At 41.6% G+C, this 25,428-nt stretch overlaps 1 protein-coding gene across 6 annotated transcripts in view; it reads left to right on the forward strand.

Moving 5' to 3' along the window:
• The window catches only part of GABRG3 (gamma-aminobutyric acid type A receptor subunit gamma3), a 555,379-nt gene that overhangs the window by 494,805 nt on the left and 35,146 nt on the right, over positions 1–25,428 (forward strand). The window contains exon 7 of one of the 6 annotated variants that reach the window (XM_061626953.1): positions 8,377–8,448. The exons of the other annotated variants lie outside the window; for them this stretch is intronic. Within the exon in view, the coding sequence (XP_061482937.1) occupies positions 8,377–8,423 (47 nt within the window). The 3' untranslated portion in view covers positions 8,424–8,448. Of the gene's footprint in view, positions 1–8,376; positions 8,449–25,428 lie in introns of those variants that run through there. 6 annotated transcript variants of the gene reach the window in all.

Genomic DNA, 25,428 nt, shown 5'->3' on the forward strand with positions numbered 1-25,428 from the left:
CCTGCAGTCAGCCTCAGTCACATCTCTATTGAGCGGTTATAATTAGCAAAAACCTGACATCACCTCCTTTAAAAAACATATTAAATAGTAATTAGTGGTCAGAACCACTTATCATTTTAATGTTGTCATTTTGCAGTTTTGCAAAATGTAGCACTTCTGTGCTACATTGTGAGATCTTTAAATTTCACCTTAATTTGCATTCTTATTAAAATTGTAATTATCCATCACATCTTATTTCTACATGATATGTTTCTCATTCTTGGTGTCTTCTATATAAGAAGAATGTGTAATAAAATGTAAATATGGAAGCATTTTAATCTATTAAGAAAACCTACAGTGCTCTGCAAAAAAACCCCTCTTCAGTACTAAAATTTGCTAAATCATTTGATTACAGTAGCTGCTGTGTGTGTGCTCGCACTCATGTGCACACGTTTCCCTACGACAGGACTTCTTCCGTCTCAGAGTTCTACTTTCAAATGAGTCACAGGCCAAGAGTTAGTGCTTACTGAAAATAAATATGTCTAGGCAGAGTTGTGTTTGGGAGAAATGGGAAAACAAGCCTGGGAGGTGGGTGGGATGCTGCAAATGTCATAGAGGGGCAGTGCTGCCCTATATAAAGGCAGGGGCGTGCCCTCCTTTGATTGGCCACACACAGGCAAAACATTGCTCCCCTCTTCCCAAATAAAAAGTCTCCCAAGGTTTACTCCAAATGGGGGTGGACAAACGTGGCCCTGTTGGAAGGATAGAGAATTGGTATTCTTCTGTCTAGTGCCTTTGCAGATATAATTTTTACATGTGTAGTGTAAAGAGTCAATGCCTCTGTGGTGGGTGCAAGCAGGCAATGACTCTCCACATTTTAAGCATCCCGTTTGATAATCTGAGCAGAATTTTATTCATTATATGCAGCCAGGAGCCATTAACCATTGGAAGACTCATTCAGTATATATATTGACTGTGCAGCATTTATATGGCACTATGAATTCTCAAACTGCTGTACTTTTTTTTAAACTATATATCTGCAAAAGAATCTTGTGCCACTGTTATTTCCATTTTTTCCAGCTGAGATAGAGAGAGAGAGAGAGAGAGAGAGAGAGAGAGAGATTTGCCCAAGACCAACAATGATCACTCCATGGCAGTAGTCTGGGATTCATCCCAAGTATTCAATTTGGTCATCATTACAAGCATGTCATGTCACAAAGGGTCAAACCAGATGTGGTGTTCATCATAGCCCTCTTCAGGCATTAAGGGAAATTAAACATGGGGGAGGCAGTGGGGATTTTCCAGGATTGTAAAATGTGTAGGGTGTCTCCCCAAATACAAAAGGCTCCCTGCTTCGGGCAGACACCTTCTGGTAGCGGTGGGGCAGGGTGGGGTGGGGGCTTTGCTGCTTACCTGGCTTCCCAACAGGCAGGCCACTGCCAGTTACCAATAGGGGGAGAGGCAATGCAACAGGGATGCATAAGCTCTTCACCTTGCCTGAATGAGCTCCTTGAATTCAGATGATGTACCGCATGTCTCAGTGAAAGTCTTAAAGCATCCTTCCCCAATCTGGTCCCTTGTAGTTGTAGCCCAAAACATCTTGAGGGTACCCGGTGGGAAAGGCTGCCTTAAGGTAACAGTAAAAAAAAGTGTACAGAAAAATTGCAAGGATTATGTAATACTGCACTGCCACACAGAATACTAAAATAAAGAGGCTGATTGGTATTATTCCTAATTGCAGAAGGTTGTCCGAGGGGAACAATGGTTCCTTTTTTAGACAGCTGTGGTCTAAGACAGTTAGACTTTGTATAACTTATGAATCATAAGCGTTATCATTAGCTTTTGTATTTCTGTTTGCGTTAATAAACTTCTAGAAGATAGGATTTTATAGGGCCCTGTGGCAATGTCGGCCTTCCACTAACATACATTATGTTGGGTTTGAACACAAACTTTTTTCAATGGATGCTTTTGCTTTGCTGTTCAGCAGTAAGCATCCATTTAAATCTTACACTCTTAATGAGAATTTGAAGGGAGCAATTTTTCATACATTATGGAATGTTTGTGGATGTATATATACATCTATTGACAGCACAATTAAAAAGAGAAGTGCAGCTTAATAGATAGTTGTCAGCAGTTAGCAAGTGCCTCTGCATTTTATGGTCTACCAGTAGAAGACAAGAACAGCATTTCAGATCTGGAGTTTTATATATTTATTTAGTTTATATCCCAATCTTCCTCCCAAAGGAGCCCAGGATGGCAAACACGTCAATAATAAAAACATTTTTAAAGGCATTCTAAAAACAGTTTAAGACATTCTCTCAGCTAGTGATTTCAGAGTTGTTGGGAACCGTAGCTTTCAGCCATCAAATGCCTAAGTAAACATGAATGTTTTTAAATTCCTCCTGGAAGTCAATCATGAGAAAGACAGACAAACCTCACCAGGGAGGGCATCCTTCAAACCAGGAATGGCACTGAAAAGACCCTGCCATAGGTCAACGCCAATAGACAGCTCCCAGTGGCAGCACCACCGACAAGGCCTCACTGACAATCATAGGGCCCAAGATGGCTCCTATTTTCACACAGGATTAATGGACGGCAGAGGCATCCTTTCTGAGGCTCCGTTGTTGATTCAAAAGATCTGGACAGTACATTTTGGAATTCATGGGAACAACATTTATTACATAGCCATGAGAGTCAGTATGGATTTTTCACATTTTGCAATGTTAAATTGAAAATACCCCCATGCCATTCTGATCCTTCCCATAAGCTCATTTCAAAACAAAACCTTACAAAATTTATAGTCCTGAACTCAGAAACGCTTGCTTAATAAATTTTCATGGTGATACACAAAACAGTCAGAGAGAATTGAGAATTCAAAGTGTAAAAAGAGCAAGAGAGAAACCAGATCCCTTTTGGATTTTTTTTGGTCAGAGTTCTCATAATCTGTTGAAATTAATTAAAAATCAGCCATGTTCACAGAGGACCTGTAATCCTATTACTGACCTTGCCCCATACTCCGACCTTCATTGTCTGCAGCTTAAAAGTTAAAAAAAAATGCATGGCTTATTTTTAATTACTTGAAGAAATTTAGCATTGAACTCAATGATAAGACTGGGCATGCTCAGTAAGAACTGTCAGTGTTCTAAAAGCCACAGTCACAGCTTCTGGGCTTGGATAATCAGTGGGCCACACCCACACCAGACCTTTATTTCACTTTAGACAGTCAAGGCTTCCCCCAAAGAATCCTGGGAAGTGTAGTTTGTGAGGAGTCCTGAGAGGAGACTCCTATGCCCATGACAGAGCTCCAGTGGCCAGAGTGGTTTAACAGTAAGCCCCTCCAATTGAAGCTCTGTGAGGGGTACAGGGCATCTCTTAGCAACTCTTAGCACTAATTACACTTCTTAGGATTCTTTGGGAGAAGCCATGACTGTCTAAAGTGAAATAAAGGTCTGATGTGGATGTAGCCAGTGACAGCTTTGGTTTAAATTTGGGTGGGAGGCTACATGTGCCTGCTGTAGAATAAAAAGGTGGGGGAAACACTGACAAAAAATGATACTGTTCACAATGTTTTCCTTTTGGAAAGGAAAGGGTCTTCCCCTCTGTGTAGTGCCTGCCCATCTAATCTCTTCCCCTCTTCCTCCCTCCCCTCCTCCACCCCCTCCTCCCCTCCCTGCCTCTTCCCCAGGTCAGTTTCACCTATCCTAAGCATGATTGCACAGGAATAAATCCTAAAAAATATGCAAATGATCAAACCTGCCCTCCCCTCCTCCCTTCTATCTCCTCCCTCTTGCCCCTTCTCTCCCCTTTCCTTCACCCCTCCCTTCCCCTCCCTATCCCCTTCCAATCCCCTTCTTCCCCCTCCTCCACCTTTCCCTCTTCTCCTTCCTCCACCCTCTCCCTTCTCCTCCCCCTCAGTCAGTTTTACCTATTCTAGGACTACAATCCTGGGAGACCAGGGTTTGAATCCCCACACAGCCATGAAGCTCACTGGTTGACCTTGGGCCCCGCTGCCGCTCAGCCTCAGAGGAAGGCAATGGTAAACCACCTCTGAATACCGCTTATCATGAAAACACTATTCATAGGGTCACCATAATTCAGAATTGACTTGAAGGCAGTCCATGTCATTTTTAAGCATGGTTGCACGTGAGTAAATCTCATTGAACTCAATAAGCATGCAAATAATCAAACCTGTCCTCCCCTCCTCCTCCATCCATCACCTCCCTTTTGCCCCTTCCCTACCCCTTCTTTCACACCTCCCCTCCCCATCTTATCTCCTCCTTTCTATACCCTGCCTTCTGCTCCCCTCTTTCCTCCTTCCCTCTACACTCCCCTCTTTCCTCCTTCCCCCTACTCTCGCCTCCCCCTCCTCCTCCCCTATGGTCAGTTTTACCTATGCCATCAGTTTTCCCACCATTCACCATATGCTCAGAGGCATGTTACCAAATTCTTCCAAGCTAAACAGGAAGTGGATGGGACTGTGAAACACCAACCCAAATTGTGTTTGACTTTTGATAGTACAATACCTCTGAGAGGTGGTCAGGTCTCCTCCTCCCCTGGTGCATTCACTATAGCTGCCCAATTTCCCTGCTTTCTAAAGTTTGATAGACATATCTGTTGGCTATAGGCATGTTCTTAAACCACAAGGGTTTGTAGGGTTTTTTTGCCTATTAGTGAATATATTAGATTTTTCTGAGAAACAGATCTGGCCCTACCATTGAACAGAGTGAGGTGGCTTCCTCAGGCAGATGATTTTGGGCATCATAAAAGCTGTTAGTTTTTAATTCATTATTAATTTATTATTGCTGTATTTTTATTTCTAAGGAGAGGTGCCTGTGGAACTTTCTGTCTCAGGTGCCAGAACAACTTGGTCAGCCTTGGGTTTGATGCCCCATGTGTTGCTGGGGGTGCTGTTTGATGTACTACCTAAGGACAGCAACATTTCTTTGTTCAGTCCTGCTGGGGAAGAATTGTTGTTTGCTTCAAATATGTTCTAGCTATATATCTTTACTACCCTCATACTCTATTCTAACATTTGCTGTCACTTAACTTGTTATTATCATTGTGCGTCATGGCTATGATGACATATTTTGATCTCAAATACACATAGTACACATTTGGTTTCTCTATTTCCATGTTTACTGGTATGTTCCATGTTTACTGGTAATTCCTAAAGCTGAGCCAAAACTAGTCAGTTTTTTCATGATTATTGACAACAAAATTTCCCCTTCACAGTGACTTTTCAGCACTACTTGTGAAAACTGGAGGGAAATGAAAAAGGAACTGTTTCCTTATTCATTTGCCTTGCTCTTACCGGTCCTCACTCTCAGAGATATCATAACATAGTCACATCTGATTGGCTAGGAGATACTGTAATGGAACCCAGTTCTAGTGATCCCTGATTGTGTGGGAATTCCTGTGGAACTAATCTGGGAAGAAGGAACCAACAGCCACCTCCAGAGAGGGGGAAAAATCACTAAAGCATCAGGAGCTGGAGTAGAAGGAATAAGGGGTGGTGCCAAACATGAATATTCACACTAGGGCCATGTTTGAATGGCACATCTGCTGGCTCCCAAGGAGGAGATTACAGTTGCTTTGCTTTTCCTTATGGCTTTTTTGGTCACCACAGTAACTAAGTCAGTGTTTAGTGTGCCATCCGAAACTGAGATATAATTAAGTTCTCATCTTCTTAACCATGAACTGCAACCAAGGATTGTCCTATGGTTACAGATCATGGTCAAGGAGGGGAGACCTGGGTTTGGATGACACACTAAGCTCAACCTTGGCTTAGCCTTTGCACTGACCTAAAAAGCCCAGGGATGAGCACAGTGGATGCAAGCTCCTCCTCAGGAGTCAGCAGGTTTGTGCAGTCACAATAACCCATGCTCTGGTCTGCTGTGGCATGCAAACCAGGTGTAAGGCTAGAATTTGTTTACATGGGAACTAAGCACTATTGAACTCAATGGAACTTATTTCTAGCTACATTTTATGCCACTCCAAACTGACAAGAAGAACAGTGCTTTTCCTACTGTTTATTACTATTTACTAACACTTAATACTCCACACATCTGTAGTCCAACTGGCAATATGACCTTCGCCAGATTTATAAATGTGTAAACAAAACAAAACAAAAATTATCTAGGTTGAGAGTCAATTACAATAGTGGAAATTCAAAACTGCATGTGCATCCTTAACTTTAACCCTTGAATAAACTATGTCCATTATATTTGTTTCCCCAAAAGCAGACACAAATCTTTATTGAGCACTATACATCAAAGGAGGTGCTTTTTTCAGTTTGAATATTTGTCATGCAGTTCATCATGGTCTCATTTGATTTCATATTATCTGAATGCTTGTTATTTTTCAAGCTCCTAAAATCTAATTAGCCTTCTCTGTGTAAGAAGCCAACTTATTCACCATTATTCCTTTTTGTATACCTCTCAGCTAGAATCAGAAAAGACAGGGAAAAAACTCCCGTTCTCCTCATCTTCACTACCTCTGTTGCCTATTTTTAAGCAAAACAATGCATGCCTTTATGACCATCCAACAAAGGTTATAAAGCCTGCTTCATTCATTGGCCATGTGACTAGCATGAATGTTAAATCAACCTAAATACTATAATGAGAACTCCAGGCAAAGAGTGGTGGCACAGAGTGGTTATTGTGCCTGGCTGTTGGAGTCAGCTCTTCACTCAGTGCTATTTTCTGCCTTCCACCCAAAGAGTTGCCACATACTTTGGTGGTCATAGATATTGGAAGCAAAAAGTCAAGAACACACATGACTGCACCTCCTCTGAGCATGTAGATCATGGATGTGGGAACTGTGGTCCAGATGTTGCTGGACAACTATACTTATCCTTGACCATTGGTCATGCTGGCTGGAGCTGATGGGAGTTGGAACCCAACAGCATGTGGAAGGCCACGGGTTCCCTATCCCTGATGTAGATTGTGAGAGGAAACAGGAAAATGGCATCTGCTCTGGAATCTAGCAACTAAAGTAATTGCTTCATGGTAAGACAGTCATATCCACACACACATCTCAGAACTGTCTGTATGTATCTGCCCACTAGGGTCCCTCCTCATCACTTCTTTGAGCTCTCCCAGAACCACTAACTGTTTTCTTACACCTACCACCCATTCACCATCTTAGTGCACATTTGCTGATAAGCTACTGAAGACAAACAAAATCAGATTGGGTTTGTGCCAAAATGTGTGCCCATTTTCAGCAGATTGAAAGTACCATGGAGAGGGCTCGGTGCTGAAATGCATCATCCAGGTCTCTTTTTTGACATTATCATTTTATGGGTGTGTTTTCATAATAGATAGTCAATTAAAAAATATTAGCCATCATGCCATATGGTCATTGATCTTTCACATACTTTAACTATGGTCATTGATGCAAACATGAATTCTTTCATCCCTCCAAAGAAGCATTTGTGAATAGATTGGTTAGCTGAACTTGCAGGATGAAACAAGTCATCTAGCTGAGTATACCTTCAAATCGTATATAACACACAAAGGGAAAAGAAATGGGAAAATCACTTTATTTTAGTAATATTAGCTGCAGAATGAAAACCAATCTCTAAAACCCAATCAAGAATCAGAGTGCTATTGTGCTAGAAATGGTATATTCCATATATAACCCTTGTCTCAGAGTTCAAAATATAATCAACATAAACTTTGAAATATAATTCTGCCACAGGCTACATTTTTATTTGCTTTTTAAAGATTTGGCTAGCAATACAAAATGGGTGCTTTTGCAAACCATGCCATACTTTAAAATAAATCTTCCATTGAAAAATAGTAAAGAAAGATGTTCCTAATAACAATCCCAACCAAGTATGAAGTCTCACATTGTCAGAGACCAGAATCTTTCCATATATGAGTGCATTTTTTACATTATACCACTCTTATGATAGCATCATTCTTGGATTGAAACAGCTAATTACACTGTAATGTTGTCACTAAAGATTATTCATTTTGTGAATCAGAGTGTAAACAGTTTGAAGTGACAGTTTTCTTTCCAGATGGGATAGTGCATTTCAATCATAGTTGTGGAGGATGGCAATATTGCCATGTGGTAGAACTGCAGATAGATTTGGAATACCTCTGTTTTAAAAACTCTTTTCTCTCTCTTCTCACTGTTAGGGTGCCTCCAGACTGTCAGGAATTTGCAAGAGGGATTCAAGTGCATACTGGGGAATTTAGGTTTGCTCAATAAAAGTGGATTAAATTGCTCTGTCACCCTAGCACAGAGTTGAACTACAATTCTCACCATCCCTGGCCATTGGCCATGCTTGCTGGGAGTTGTAGTTCAGCAATATCTGGAGGGTCAAAGGTTCTCCATCCTAATGTAAAAAATCCACTTTGTTTTAAAAAACAAGAAATTGATTTTTTGCAGGTGGAAATGTGATGGGGAATGCAGCTCCCATAAGCAAATCAGGATGAATGTTCACTGCCATAGAACGTCCCACCACCACCAACAGAAACAGAACAAATGCTCGATGAAGTCTGGATATAATCTAAATTCTATGTAAGCATTGTCCAATAAAATCAGGATGAATGCTTACTCCACTTCCTTTGTATTGGTTCCCTGTTACCCTCTATCAGTATCAGGGTGTCCTATACTTGATAAAAGGCATCCATCAGGGTGACCAAGACTGATTCAGCTCTGAAACCAGACCTGAACCCACATTGTAGTGAATCAGTCTCATCCAGGAATGTCTGCAGTTGCTTCACAATTTTCACTAATATATTCATGTTTATGCACACTTTCCCTACTATATGCATCACAAAATTTAGAGAGTATGAATTTTGAAAGATGGTTGTGTTTTGGATTTCATATTGTTTCAGAAAGTGTGAACTGGATAAATTCAGCTTTAAATGCAATCTGAATTGAATTGTCTCCCCATCTCTAGCCAGTATTGATAGTTTTGAATGCCGTAGAACAGTCTAATGTCAGAAGCAACTGGAAACTGGAACAATGGTGGAGCTTCTTTCACAATCAATAGTGTAGTGGCAAATTCAGAAGAGCAGGTTCTGTTTATTACAGTCACAGCCATGTCACCTCCCTCCCTTTTGTGCTGCTGGGTTGAAAATGAAATCCTTGTTAATGCCTTCTCCCACAACAACAGAAGTACCTAGGAGCCAAATGGTAAGAAAGGGGACAGTGTTAGCTACTGAAAAGAGTCTTTGCAGTGGCTGACTCACTTCCTTTCACTCTGATTGTTTCCAATCAGCAGGAAAGCACAAGGAAACATGTTAGAAGTCTCTTCTCAGTGTCTTCAGTAACACACTCCCCTTTCATGCTGATTGGCTCATAGGCTGCTAGAAACATAGGGATCCAGTAGGGTCCCTGATCCCAAAAAAGTAAGGATCTAAGACTCACTGAGACCCCAGACGACTACAACTCTGCTCATCATCAAACCCTCTCCCTTCTTTTCATCTTCAACAAAGTGTGCAGATATGGAGTGAGTGTCATAAAAATGCAGCAGAAGATGACATGACAAACTGAAGGCAAATGGGCCTTGAGGATTTCTTACAGGACTAGTTAGGACTGTAACACCCATTTAATGACAAAAGAAGCAAAACACCAACAAAGTCACTATACTCGTGGAAGAATTTCCACTTATGAAATGGAATTTCTCCTCTCTCTCTTTCCCCCGTGCATCCCCTCCAAATTAGAGTTGTGAATGCCTGGAAGAAAAAATGGAGGGAAAAGTGAAAAAAAGAACAAGGTTTGGGGGGGCTTTCCAATTTTTCCATGTCCCTCATTTTTTCCAAATTTTCTAGGGAAAAATGGAAAAATTGAGGGGGAAAACAGAAAAAATGGCTTTCCTCCCAATGTCTATGTTTTTTTCCCTGGGCATTCACATCTCTACCCCAAATATGTTCTGGATGTCCCCCAATTCTTCAGAGCAAATTTGGGGGGGGGAGTTGAGGAAGAAGAAAAAGAAGTTCTGCTGCATGTGTGGAAGGCATTTCATAAGCACAATGACATCTTTGGATACAAACCTAATGAAAGATTTCGCATTCAAACCAATTCTAAGCCAAGGGAAATCTTTTTTAAAAATAAGCTGCTGTATGGTTATTAATTTTCCTATGAGTAACCACACAATGTGATTGTATAACTTTAAGACACACACACTATGAATTACCTCCACTAATTGCAATGCTTGCTGTTTAAAATCAAAACACGTCAGGGCTTTCTTGCAAAAAGTACTTCACATTGTCTATGATATGGATTTGGTTTTTTCACTTGTGTCAATCAAGAATGGTAGGGAGTTGGTAGGAAAAACTCCAGAAGGTAAGGCCCTGCTTTGCTTACCAATGCTGAATGAATTTATAAAGCTGACTTCACCACCCTTGAAAAACGGGAAGATGCTGACACATTCGAACTTGAATGATGTGCCAAACCCCATTAGATTACAAAAACAAACGAAAAAGAAGGATGTGCTCATGTCACTTTTCATTTGACATGCATCAATACCGTTGCCCCCATTGTTTTAAAGAAACAAACGGACACCAAACTTAAATGTTGATGGGAAAATAAACATATATTACAAGTGACTCTTCTAGTCTGCAAGCCCAAGCACTTCACAGGCTGAACCCTGACAAATTTCGATTTATTTCTTGCTATCTACAGCTATTGGGGGTTGACCCTAGCATCTAAGGAATAAATTTTACAGATGCAGGAACATGATGTGCCTTGTAGGATGCTCTCAGTTTATCACTGGTGCCACACAAATATTGCTGCAACAGCCAAGGGAAAGAGGGAATGCAATCCCACAGTGCTTTGCTCCTTAGCAATCCCTGTTCAGTTCATCTGGACTGTAGTAGCAGAATTTTGCCTTGGATTGTACCATGCCAGATCAGAGAGAAAATGTATTTATCAACACGATGTGCTATCATCCTAATATATTACTAATTGATACATGTTATGCCTGCAAAAAAAGTAAGTAGTAGTAGTCTCAGGATTTTGTTTTGTTGTTTAAAAAGAAAAAAACAAACAAACCAAAATTCTGATGGAAAACAAAACAAACATATACAGGACTGTAATCATGGGTCCAGATTTATCTTTTCAGTAAGTCACTGGGCCTAGGTTTAGTTCCACTATACCCAGGATTGCAATCCCTAAATACTAGCAGCAAGGTCACAAACATGCACAGGACTCCTATATTCAGTACTGAAAGGCAACAGTGAACACTCCCACAGGTACGTGGAGATCTTTGCTTTTCTATGACCAAGCAAACAATTGGGAACCCTTTCCAGTTGTAGTCATTGTGGTGAGATCCAGTGTGGTATAGTGGTTAGAGTGTTGGACTAAAACCTGGGAAACCAAGGTTCAAATCCCTACTCAGCGTTGAAGTTCACTGGGTGATCTTGGGCCAGTCACTGTCTCATGGCCAAACCTGCCATATGTGTAAGTGAGGAGAGTGGATATATACAGAATCTCCCCATTCCTTAAATAATATCACAAAATGTGGACCTCATCAATAGCATAAAAGGGGCTCTAAGACAACTTAAACCTGACATACAAACAGAGCTTGGAAAAGTTACTTTTTTGAACTACAGCTCCCATCAGCCCCAGCCAGCATGGCCACTGGAATGGGCTGATGGGAGTTGTAGTTCAAAAAAGTAACTTTTCCAAGCTCTGCATACAAAATTGAAAATGCTTTGAAATATCAGTTTGTTTACCTCTGAGAATCTTTATTAGTTACTTAATAATGTTTCTCCTCATAGTACATAGCTGCGTTTCACTTAGCTACAATGTTATGATTTCTCCCCCATTCCTGGGTTATATGAATATCACTAATCAGCTAAAATGGCCTTTAATGCAGTAAACATTTTGCTATAGAGATACAAAATAATACCTTTTACTCATGGGAAATCAATAGAGCTGACCAAATGATGCCACCGGGCAAACATACCCAAAATATTTGAAAGGTGTTTACTGCCTGACTTTAGAGAGAACAGGCTATCTCACATTTGGGGTCAAAATGTGCCAAAACATGCAAACAGAACAGTGGTTTCCATTTTTCCCCCATGGAACACTTGAAAATGGCTGAGGGTCGGAGGACCACTTAATTATTTTTCTGTCCTTTCCCTCCCAAACTTAATCTTTTATCTCTTCTAAACCTCATCATGCAGCTGATCTCATGAACATTTACTCATAAGTAAGACCCACCAAGATCAATGGGAGGTGCATAGGACTGCCTGCAGCCTTAGTGCATATAGGATTGCAACCTAAATTGTTTGTCTTAATGCTACAGAATAGTGTTAACAAGGGGCCGAATAAGCTTTCAACTCGGAGAGTGGGGGGAGAAGTATCTCCACCCTGCCAGCTTGTTCATTCCTGCATCTTCTTTTCAAGAATGTGGAGTAAGATGGAAGGATATTGAGCCAGGACCAGGTTCAAATTGTCACTTGGCCATAAAGTTCACTGGGTGATCTTAGGCCAGTCACTCTCTCTCAGCCTAACCTACCTCCCAGGGCTGTTGTAAGGAAAAACTGGGGAGGGGGAGAACCATGAGCTCCTTGAAAGAAAGCTAAAAGCTAACATAATGGGTACATAACCAACAAAAAACTTAGCAGGTAAAGCCCATCTCTCAAAGATTGCTGCTGCAGTCCTATATTACCGAGAGTAAGTCTCATTGAATACAGTGGGGCTTACCTCTGAGTAAACATGCAAAAGTTTGGGCAGTGATGGGGAAGTTTCAAGAGCATCGGGGAGGTAGGATGGCAAAACAGCAAACCAAAATTAAAAGAGGAGACTTCTTCTTGGGCACCCTGTGGCATAAGCCAGCATTCCCTCTCACTCGGTGGGGGGGGGAGTGGACTGCCTGATGCACACTATAATCCCCCTCTCTTCCTCACCCAACAAATACCACTCAGCACAGTCCATCCCACCCTGCTCCTTCTACCACCACCACCCAGCCATGCAGTGGAAAGAAGGATGGAGACAAGATCCCATCTGACCAGTCGGCTCACTGCATCACGGAGAAGAGGAGCTGCAGTTGCCTCCACTACTAGCTTTCCTGAGTAGGGGCAATCAGGATTTGGTAGGAAGGCATGCAGGGCTCCTAGCAGTTCCTGGAGCCCAGGCTCACAGCTCTGACCTCACTGAAAGGCGGGGAGCAGCTAGGCTAGGCTAGGCTAGTTCATTCACAGAAATTTCAGGAGGTCAGGCTCAAGATTTACCCATTCCACCTGTATGTCAGTGACCCTGGCCATGTGAAAAGCCCAGGCTTACATTATGTCAGAGCAGCCGCTGCTATTGCTACTGCTCTTCAAAAACACACTGAGGACCACCACCATGAAGCTCATCTACGGACCACCGCTTGGGAACCTCTGCTATAGAATGTAGACAGTGTGAGAGCAGAACTTGCTGGCAACGGGGATAGCATTCAGTGGCTGCTTGTTGATAGTTTCCCTTGGGGACATGTCCAAATGTAGTGTGTGGCAGCTCCACACAGTCTCTTCTTGCTAGGGATGGATGGATGGATCTGTCAATTTCAGTTCTCTCAGTTTCTCATTTGTCCAATCTTAAATTCAGTTCTCCCTATTTCTGCAGCAATTTGTGATTTTTTAAAAAAAACCTCATGAACATTCTCCAGTATTTTAGTGCAAATTCCTCCTAATAGACACATTTTTGTTGGCCGTTTTGACTTATATACATTTTTGCCAGCCATTTCTTGTCATATAATGCCTTTTTGCATGTTATTTTCACTCATGCATTCATTTTTATGCACATTCCTCTAATATACGCATTGTTGTAAACATTGGTTGGAGGACTGCATCGCAAAATACAGACTAGTGCGAATTTCAAAGGATGGCTGTGTTTCGGTTCTCATATTGTTTCAGAAAGTACAAATTTGATAAATTCAGCATGAAAAGTGAACTGAATCAATCTCACCCATTCCTGCTTCTTGCTATTCTCACATTCCCTGGCTTCAAATGTTTGTAGAGTCACGGTACAAGCCCCAGTTTGGGTCCAAGCAAGCTCAAAGGGGAGCTGGGACAGCCATTGTAATTCAAGCAGGGATTGGTGTTTGCATTTTTTTTAAAGCACCCCCACTTTGAAAAGGTGAGAAGAGATGGCACAGATAGCGACGAAGTAGCATGTATGGACGATATATCTGCATAGCGACTGAATTCATACAGGGTGATAGATATGGCCTGACTGGGTTGTTTGCAGAAGAAGAAAACCTCATGCTTTTCTGTACAAGTGGTTGAGTGGATGACTGTCACTATAAGATGTTGTGTGAAGATGCCCAAGAACATAAATATACAATGTGTGGCTGGTATTTATGAAGCAGTAAACCCAATAGTAGAGAAGAGAAATGGTGGTACACAAGAAAATATTCCCTAGCTAGAACACAGATATTTGATGGCCATCTATTTGGTTTAATAAAGGCAGGCACAACTTGTAACCTATCAAGTGAAAAGCAGACCACATCTCACTTCTGGTGGTCCACCAGAAACTTGGAATCTCCTGGGATTTGCTGCCTGCCTGGATCTGCTAAAACAGACATCATCAAGCATCTAGCAAGCCACAATACATGACTGGTGGGTTGCAGTCATATTGGTGGATTAGATAGACATTGCTTAATAGATACTTCCATCACAGAGTAATCCTGGCACTTAGCTTAATCTCTCTGAGCAATCTCATCAGGATAGCAAACAATTATTGGGTTTCCTTTTCAGTCCAGAATTGCCAAAGTGATATCATGGAGTCATCATGGTGGGACAGTGAAGGAAAGCTTCATGGCTGAAACATATGTCTTGCCTGCCTCTCCCCCCTCCCCCCAGTTCTAAATATAGGAGTTCATTTTTCTTTACTGTCAGTAAGGCTCCTTTAGAAGGACCAATTTTACTGGAAGATCGAGCTAGTCAACTTTGTGCTCCTGCAGCTTTCCCGTAATGGAAAACGACTTCATAAATCCTCTACAGCAAATCAATGCATACTGCATGTGATTGTGCATTGACTGTCTGCATTTCCTTAAGGTTCGATTTAAAAACCTCACAAATTTGTAAGAGGCAGTGAAAGGCCAGACTTCAGAGAGGTAAATTTGTTAAAAGGTTTAAAAGAACATATTGTAATCTAACCCTTTTCTTCATGAGCGCCTCAACTTGTTTATAGATGGCATATGAATTACAGTGCATGTGAGAAATAACAGCTCTTTAGTGTTTGCCAGTATAGCTCTTTTTATCTACACTTTCACAACACCCAAGTTGAGGTAACTACTCATAGATCTTAGACATACTGTAAGGAAAGTAATTCACGAAAGTTGCAGTATCCATCCATTGCTAGCCCTGTGCTCAGCGCTTTGGGAAGTGCCAATCATAGGGTTGGCAAAGTGCTTCTTGTACTGGGAACAGGCATGCAGAGCCAAACTGAGCAGGTTTAATCCTGCTGCATTGGCTACAGGTGCCTGATTACTGCTGAGAACAGGCACCCACAACCAATGTAGAACTGAGCCCCACCCTCCCACCAGTATGCTTACATAGGACAACAGCTGATTGACAGGTGGGTGTGGTTTGGAGAAAATGGCCTTACAGACCAATTTGGACCTCTCACGGGCCAAGATTAGCCAAAGGGCTGGTAGTTCACCACCGTGATGCTAGAGCAATGGAGCATTTTAATCCACTTTAATTGTGCAAACCCAAATTTCCAGTATGTGCTTGAATCCCTCCTGTAAAATAGTGAGTCTGGAGGCACCCTACATAAAAGTTCTAAAAATGGATCCTTGGATGGCATGACTGAGTTTTTGATTAGCTGGAATACCTGTCCCTTTCATCATCAGGGAATCAAGCATTCTGAACTGCAAATATGCCTCCTGGAAATGCAGAGTTGTATCCAGACTTAGTCATGCTTAGAGCAAACCCACTTAAATCAATGGAACAAGTTAGTCACAACTAACTTTCATTGATTTCAATGGGTTTCTAAGGTTGACCAAGTCTAGATCCAACCCATAATTTCTGTCATGGAATTGACAATATAATTTCTACCATGGAATCAAGATCTATTTTTAAATACTTCCATTTTTATTCAATTTCTCAAACATTTTTAAAGCCATTGGCAAAGAAATTAGGGATTTTAGCATACATGTATCCTGAAAATGCAATTTATGTCAAAGAATTGACAAATGCCTTTTTCTTTTAAAAATATCTGCAGCAGTGCCATGTGACACAGGCCACTCCTGGTTGTTTTTTCAGCTGCTCTTACCTCATACCTCTGCAGCTTAGTGAGTGTCTGTGGTATGGCCAAACAAACCATTGTTAAACAAGACTATTAGGTTCAGACATTGTGCCAAACTAGCCACACTTCATAACCCAACAACAAGCCATGGCTTCACATTGTGGTTTGTTATCAGAAAGCAAACGTTGCTAGTCTGCTGGGATGGGTGCAGAAATGTTCAAACAAATAGCAATTTGACTAAACAAACCATGGCTTAGTGTTATGTGCAAACCAGGCCAATTTTGTCAGATAACTTTGTCATATTTAAACTACAGTCTGGCAAGTAATTTCAATACACCATTTCTCAATAAATAGTCTCAGACGAAAGCTACTGACTGGTGACAGCCTTTCAAGGCAGTTTTTAGTTCTAAGCAAGGTTGCTTACCTTTGCCTCACAGGACTTTTAACTATTCAAAGGGAAGTGTTATTTTGGAGACCACATCTCCATGATTAAAGTATTAATATTTCAATAAGTTTAAATATTACAGCCAAATAACAATTGGGACCTTTAAAGACATTTCATAGAACGTTTTCCAAGCTTCTCACACCCTCTTTCAACTTAAAAGGTGAAATGAATTTGCCTGTGTACAGAACAACAGGCTGCCACTTTTCAAACCGTAGACAGTGTCATTCAAGAAAACATTGACATTTTACTTGAGCCTGTGGAAATACTAGCACCCTCCAAAAGAAATGAAAGATTACTGCTTGCAGAAGAACAAATAGCTTCAAATGTAAATTACTTAATACTGACTCATATCATGTAAACATCATATAGCTCCAAGTAAAACTTCACTCCTAAATGTCACATTTTTCCTAATATTATTGCCCAGGGAGAATGGTAGTTCTAAAAATAATGCACAAATATTTAAAAACAGAATCATAATGGCCTGTAATGTAGACAGCAATTCTGTCCTTTTGAAACCAATATAAATATTTCCTCCAGCTTTCAGACATTAAATAAGCTCTTTTTTTACTAAGATAAGTACCCAATGCAATTCAGTTCAGTTTATTTGTCCTGACCCTTTGGTCAAAACAAAAGATGAAATTATAATAAAAATATAATAATTTATAAAATTTTAATAAAATGAGATACAAGTTCAGTTTTATTAAAAACAATCAACCACCTGCACACCAAAAACAATTTGTGCCATATTTGCAGCGGCAATTGGAAAAGAGGGCACTTTACCCAATACATTTCTCTCTCTTTGTGCTAACGGGAATTTAGTTATTTGCTGGATTTACCAACAGACCTGCTCAGCAGGGAAATATCCCAGATATTTAAATCTTAGAATGAAGTGTATATAGAACATTATAGTAAACAGTATGCAAACTAGGAAAAAAGGGTGCTTAGGCCAGACCCAGTTGTATCTGCTTGAAAACTGATTGGAGACAAATTCAGTTTGCTCCACATTTTATTTATTTATTATTATTATTATTATTTATATCTCATGCTTCCACCAGAAGGAGCCCAAGGCACAAACAAAAACACTAAAAACACTCTAAAACATCTTAAAAACAAAAGACTTTAAAACATATTCAAACAAAACATCTTTAAAAACATTTTTTTAAAAAACGTTTTAATGTGCACCTACCTGATTCACATTTCCCAGAACAATACATGAACCAAAACACAGCTATCCTTCAACAGTCACTTTGCAATTCATTGTACAAAATGCGTACAAAAATAATGTATTTTATTTATTGATATTTTAAAATATTTACATGCCACGTTTCCAGGCAACACTCATCCAGGGGACAGTGTGCATAAAAATGCATATATCAGTGAAAACAACATACATTCCAAAAATGTATTATATTAATGAATACTGCTTGCAAAATTGTGTATGAACAGCAATGCCAAAGGGCAGTGATCCTTCATAGAAGCTGAGACCATTGGATCAGACTAACTTGATTCCAGGCTAATTTCTAGCAGACAAAAGCAGCAGTGGCTAGAACATCTAGGACCAAGGTGAAACTGTTCAAACTCCCATGTTTTTGCTACTGCCAGGAGATGTTATATTGCTACATTTATAGTGCTGATTTGCTGTTACATTTGATGTATGTATGTATGTATTTGATGCTATTTATTTTTATTGCTACAATACAAAATCATTCTTGGAACTGTTGATTTTGTGATGTATTGTTCTTGCAGACAGTACACAAATATGATGATGATGATGACAGAGAAATGCACAGTAAACTTCTGACAAATTTTCATGAGGACTTTTAAAAAAATTAGCAGACTGACTAGTGAATGGGGTTCAATAGTTTAAAACATAACAGTGTTACATGTCCTTTAAATCAAGGGTCGACAACCACTCGCTCTCCAGATGTTGGACTCTATCAGCCCTAGCCAGCACGGCCAATAGTCAGAGATAATGAGATCAGGAGTGCTTTTGCCCAGTTAAGACTGGTGCGCCAGCTGCGCCCGTTCCTGGAAATGTCTGATTTGACTATGGTGATGCATGCCTTAGTTACATCACATTTAGGGGCTATTTCTTCGAACCCCGTGTCATGGTCAGATCACTATCTGGTGAAAATGGACCTCTTATTGCCACACATCCTCCGCAGGGGACAGGGACCGATTCGGATGGTCCGCCCCAGATGCCTGATGGAGCCAATTGGATTCCTGAATGCGCTGGGAGATTTGGAGCTGTCTGAAGGCTGCCTGGTCGAAACCTTGGTGACAGAGTGGAATAGGGAGCTCACTGGGGCAATAGACCGGGTGGCTCCGAAATGTCCTCTCCCCCTGAATAGAACTCAGACCGCACCATGGTATACACCACGGTTGCGGGGTTTGAGGCAGGAGGTGAGACGGCTAGAACGCCGGTGGCGGAAGTCTCGCTCCGAGGATGATCGGACAGTGGTTAGAGCAGCAATAGCAGCCTACCAAGTGGCAACAAAGGCAGCAAAGAAGGCTTCTTTGCTGCCTCTATTGCATCCGCAGAATGTTGTCCCCGGAGGTTGTTCCAAGTGGTCCGAAGCCTGGTCGGTCCAGCTGCCCAGGAACCCATGGAGCACTCTAAAGCCTCCTGTGACGCATTTGCAAAACATTTTGCTGATAAAATCGATCGCCTGAAGAGTATAATTCCGCACGCCGTGGACACAAGAAGCGGGCCAGAGGCAATCAGTTGCGATCTGGTCCAGTGGGATCGGTTTCAGCCTCTTCCCTCTGAGGAAGTGGACAAGGTGCTCTCTACTGTGAGAACGACCACTTGTTTGTTTGACCCTTGCCCCACGTGGCTCATTGTGGGCTGCAAAGAGAGACTGAGCAAAGGGATCATGGCGGTGGTAAATGCTTCCTTGGAAGAGGGTGCATTGCCATCCACCCTCAAGGAGGCGGTAATAAAGCCCATCTTGAAAAAACCCTCCTTGGATCCCCAAGATTTAAACAACTTTCGCCCAGTCTCCAATTTACCATTCTTGGGCAAGGTGATCGAATGTGTGGTGGCCAAACAGCTACAGACACACTTGGAGGAAACAGATTACTTAGATCCATTCCAATCGGGCTTCAGGACTGGATATGGAACTGAAACAGCCTTGGTCGCTCTGGTGGATGATTTAAGGAGGGCGTTGGATAGGGGAGAACACTCCTTCCTCGTCCTCCTGGATCTCTCAGCGGCTTTTGATACCATTGACCACGGTATCCTCCTGGATCGCCTGGAGGGAATGGGAATTGGGGGCACTGTTTTACGGTGGTTCCGTTCCTATCTCTCTGACAGGCACCAGAGGGTGGCATTGGGAGAGGAGGTTTCAGACCCTTGGCCTCTCAAGTGTGGTGTGCCACAGGGTTCTATCCTCTCTCCCATGCTGTTTAACATCTATGTAAAGCCGCTGGGAGCTATCATCAGGAGATTTGGGTTGCAGTGTCACCAATATGCGGATGACGCTCAGCTCTATCTCTCATTTAACTCGCCGGAGTTGGCTGTGGAGACTATTTCCAAGTGCCTGGAGTCTGTAAGTGAATGGATGGGAGGAAACAGGCTGAAACTGAACCCTGACAAGACCGAGGTACTGCTTGTGGGAGATAAGAGAAGGATAGGAGATATTGACCTGATGCTGAACGGGGTTAGATTGCCCCTGAAGGACCAGGTTCGCAGCCTCAGGGTCATTCTTGACTCCCAGCTGTCCATGGAGGCTCAGGTGTCAGCGGTGAGCCGGGCAGCTTGGTATCAATTACGTCTGATACAGAGGCTGCGACCCTACCTTCCGGTCCATCTGCTCCCACGGGTGGTGCATGCCCTGGTCTCCTCTCGTTTAGACTACTGTAATGCGCTCTACGTGGGGCTACCCTTGAAGACAGTCCAGAAATTACAACTGGTACAGAATGCAGCATCACGGTTGATTAAAAACAGCCGCCGCTGGGATCATATCACCCCAGTGCTGGAAGATTTGCACTGGCTACTAGTTGTGTACCGAGCCCAATTCAAGGTGTTGGTGTTAACCTTTAAAGCCCTATACAGTGTCAGTCCAGTTTATCTAAAGGAGCGCCTCCAGCATCACCAAATATGCCACCTGACGAGATCTGCCTCACAAGACCTTCTCTCGGTCCCACCAGTTAAGACAGCTAGGCTGGTGCGGACCAGAGAGAGGGCATTCTCAGTTGTGGCCCCCACCCTCTGGAACTCTCTCGGCCATACGACCTTCGCCATGCCCCCTCCCTGGTAGGTTTCTGCCAAGGATTGAAAACTTGGTTGTTTCAGTGGGCATACAAGTCTCCTAGATAATTTTAGTTTACAGTGTATAGATGTAGGTTGGTGGATTATAATTGTTTTATATGTTAAAACTGTATTATATGTTGTATTTTTAATTATGTACGCCGCCTAGAGTGGCCTTTCATTCAGCCAGATAGGCGGCCTAAAAATAAAATTTTATTATTATTATTATACTGTAATGCGCTCTACGTGGGGCTGCCTTTGAAGACTGTTCAGAAACTTAAACTGGTGCAAAGAGCTGCAGCCATAGTGTTAACTGGGGCTGATTACAGGGACCATACAACTCTCTTGTTACAACAGCTCCACTGGCTGCCAGTCTGTTTCCGGTCACAATTCAAAGTGCTGGTTTTGACCTATACAGCCCTATACGGCCTAGGTGCAGGCTATTTGTCAGACTGTATCTCCCTATATGAACCTGCCCGGGCCCTGAGATCTTCAGGAAAGGCCCTTCTCTCAGTCCCAACACCTTCACAAGTGCGACTGGTGGGGACACGAGATAGGGCCTTTTCGGTGGCTGCTCCTAGATTCTGGAACTCCCTTCCTAGGGAGGCACGAATGGCCCCCTCCTTGCCATCCTTCCGTCGGCAAGTAAAGACTTTTTTATTCTGACAGGCTTTTGAGATAGAAGGTGTTTAGGATTGGGCTCTACAAGGTTTGTTTATTGCTTTATGCTGTTATTTGTATTATTTTTAGTATTTTAGTATTTTAAGTGCCTGTTTCACGGTTTTAAGGTTGCTTATAGTTTAATTGTATCTTAATTGTATATTTTTGTATGTTTTTAACTACATGTAGTTCTATTTGTAAGCCGCCCTGAGTTCCAGTTTGAAAAAAGGGCAGGGTAAAAATAAAGTTTGATTCATTCATTCATTCATCTGTAGTTCAATGCCTTTTGGAGGGTTACCGGTTGCCCACCTTTGATTTCAATAATCAGTAACGTTGTGTTACTCTTTTAACCCAAGTGTTTTGCCCTGTCCCCTCATTCCTGGGTTAATGCAAAACCTTAATTGATAGAGGCATTTCGGTAATGGCTGTCTGAAACTGCAGGAAGCATCTGCTGAAATCACAGAAGGATAAATGTTATTCTAATTGGGTATTTAGTAAGAACCAATAAATAACTTTCAGATTCATGGGGAAATCTGATCCCATAATACCACAGGGTACTTTTGACATTATTTAGTTTAGACACATCAGTTTGCATAAGAACATATTTTACTCTATTTTTAAAATGAATTGTAGCCACTGCTGTTTCAGTGTCCATTAAAATATTCATAAAAGAATCCATAACACTGAATTAAACATATTGTCTTATGATACTATATAGACCCGTTCAACAAACCTTGTTAAATTTGTTCTTGGAAGCAAACTCTATCATGATCATCACCTATGACAAATTCTATGGCCCAATGATTAAGCATTTGTATCTGCACATTATGTAACAGGTGAAATTCCAGTTCCTAAGCAGCATACATTCCTGGCATGAATTATGTTATTTTGAATTTTCACAATGGCCCAAATGTGCAGCTCTGTATAAAATATGATGGTGCCATTAAATGATTTTATCATTAAAAAGTTAAGAGCAGACAACACTTGCCTGCCTGTCTTGCTACCACTAAAACCTTGAAACAGAGGAGGCTTAACCTGTTGCTCTTCTCCAGGTGTTTCTGACTACAGCTATAATCTTCCCTCACCATTGGCTTTGATGGCTCAGGCTGATGCGAACTGGACTCCAACATCTGGAGAGCCACAAGTTAATCATTCCTGCCTTAAAATTTCATTACTGTCTCCTTTGCCTTTTCTTTCCTTTCATTTTTTGCTTTTCAAAAAGCTTTATTTATCAACTTAAAAAAATAGCAAACAAGAGACTAAAAAATAAAACAAAACATCAGTATGTAAATATACAAGTGAGCATATTACCTTCCTATAGTGAATACAATAAATAGTATCTCAGTCCATCACCAGGCCAATGTAGATCAAGTCTCTGTTCTCTTTTCCTGCATTCAGATTAGAGCTCCCCAGGTCTAGGCATGAAGTGCCCCCCACCAAGGCCCAGAGCAACAATTTCACAGAAATAGTCAGCCTATCAACCGGACACATCTTGGCAGTTGTGAGGGAGGATGACTTTTTCCAGACTATGAATTATTCAATAAAGCAATGCCAAATGTTGTAAAATCTGTCTGCTTCTTCCTGGCCCCTTAATACCCACAGATAATACATCAGTAATTTTGCCACTGCTATATGCCATATATTAGAATACCATATGTCCAGGACCAACACACACACCCCAGCATCTTCTGCTTTTATGCAATGGCTAACTGTAGCAATCAAAAATAATAAGAAGTCTTTGAATTTAATGTTTACATCATTACCTTCAAACATATTCAAAAGGAGCAGTTGAGGGATGATGTCCATCTGCTCATTCACAATTGTCAACATTTCCAGTGCCACTGCACACCATATTCAAGCCACTATTGGGCATTCCCACCATAAATGCATGTATGTCCCCTTACTCCCACAGGTCCTCTAGCAGTTCTGGGATGCCTCATAATCATATGGGAGAGCTGTACTGGGGATCTGAACCATTGGGGCATGGTTTTGAGAGTGTTTTCTCCTATGCCTTTTCTTCAGAAGACTGAAGAAGTCCACATGAACCATTTGTTTTGGGGAGATGGTAGAATCCCCACAGAATAAGATCTAACATGCTGAGTTGTCCAGCTGCCAATTCCCCCACAATGTTTTCAGATTTCCAGCATACACAAAAAGTGGAGGACCATCTGATGACCAAATGGTTTTTTGGTAAAAGATGTTCTTCAGTGCAACCCACAGACATCTCAGACTCAGTTGTGTTTAGGAGAAAAACATATAGTCTGCAATGCAAAACATAGAAGTGCTATTTTCTTTAGGCCAATTGATGGAGGAGGGGTCTCATTCTTTAATTTAGGAACAATATCATTTATACCACCATTAAAATAGGAGAGAATACAGCCCCATTCAACTCCCCTAGTGGCCACGGTATGCTTTGTTGACAGACTGTAGGAGCCACTTTAACAGCCTAACTACTAGCAACAGCTTATAGTGCTTTCCTTTGGCTCAACATTAGTGGACTGGAATTTAGCCTGCAGTCTTCATTTATGGAACCAATTTATAGAGCCTTCGGGGCCACAAAGTCTGCATATAAAAGCAGGAAAAGTTTGCCAAAGATTATCTAAAACGAAACAGTTATCCAAAAATAGTGAATCTGCTCTGGATTTTAGTCTGAACTTTCAAGGAGCTGTCCAAGGTGCTTAAACCTATTCCAAAAATAGGTTCAGCATCTTGGACAGTTCCTTGAATGTTCAAAGTAAAACCCAGAGCAGATTCCCTGTCCCACTGATACTGGAGCCACCAGTCTCTACTTTTACTGCACTGCAAATGCTCTTCATTCCAACAGATCATGGATAGCCAACATGATGCCCTCCAGATGTAACCTGACTTCAGCTCTCATAAGCCTCAGCCACCACAGCCAAGCATGATGGGAGTTATAGTCCATCAACATCTGGATGGCACTGCATTGACTATCCCTGCATTAGAGGATAATTTCTTTCTGGATGTATTTAAGGTGAAATACCCATACTGATAAGTCAGCTGCAACTTGGAATCTACTTGCAGTTCAAATATATGATGGTTTTAGAATTTCAACCAATGTGGTAAAACTGCACTTAAATGGTAATTCCCTACACTTCTGGTACAGTGGGAGGCCTCTTTTTTGAAAAAAAACCCCCACTTATCTCCAGAATGTATGTTTATACCCTTTTGCTGAAGCCATCAAAAATGAGGTGCCTTTCTTAAGGGATTTGAACGTGAGCTAAATGGGAAGCAGCCACAAGCACAGGAGGTTGCCAGCATGAAAATTGCAGCCCACTGTATAAAGGGAATGAAATGAGCATTTATGTTAGAGAAAGGCTGAACAGAAGGAGAATGTGCTTGCAAAAAGAAATGAGAAAGAAAAAAGGTAAGATAGCCTCAAATACAATTGCCACTTGAGGCTCGCCTACTTGAATCAATTTGGCTATTTGCAGCTGATAAAACCATAGAATTGGAAGGGACCTCAGGGACCTGGTAATCCAGACCTGCCCCCCATCAATGTAGGAAATCCATTACTACAGCATTCCTGATAGGTGGTCATTGAGAGAGAGAGAGAGAGAGAGAGAGAGATCTTTTTCCTATATTATCACACAATAACAACAGTACTCACACCCACAAAAAAATAATTTATTATATTCCTAGACCACCTTTTAGCCGTAGCAGCTGCCAATGTGGTTTGCAAGGAAACCAACTGAAACAATTCATACTGCAAACAATTCAAGCAGCCCTGTAGCCAGCCTTCCTTGTTAGGTGGGACAGCCACATTTCTAGGTAGGGCCTTTTGGGGGAGAGGTAGATAGCACCAGACAATCCCTCCCCCCACCCACTGGTAGAATGCATATGAAGTCCAGGTCAGAGAAAAGGAAAGGCAGTAGCC

The sequence above is a fragment of the Rhineura floridana genome, chromosome 5, assembly GCF_030035675.1.
Source record: "Rhineura floridana isolate rRhiFlo1 chromosome 5, rRhiFlo1.hap2, whole genome shotgun sequence".
Lineage (NCBI taxonomy): Eukaryota > Metazoa > Chordata > Lepidosauria > Squamata > Rhineuridae > Rhineura > Rhineura floridana.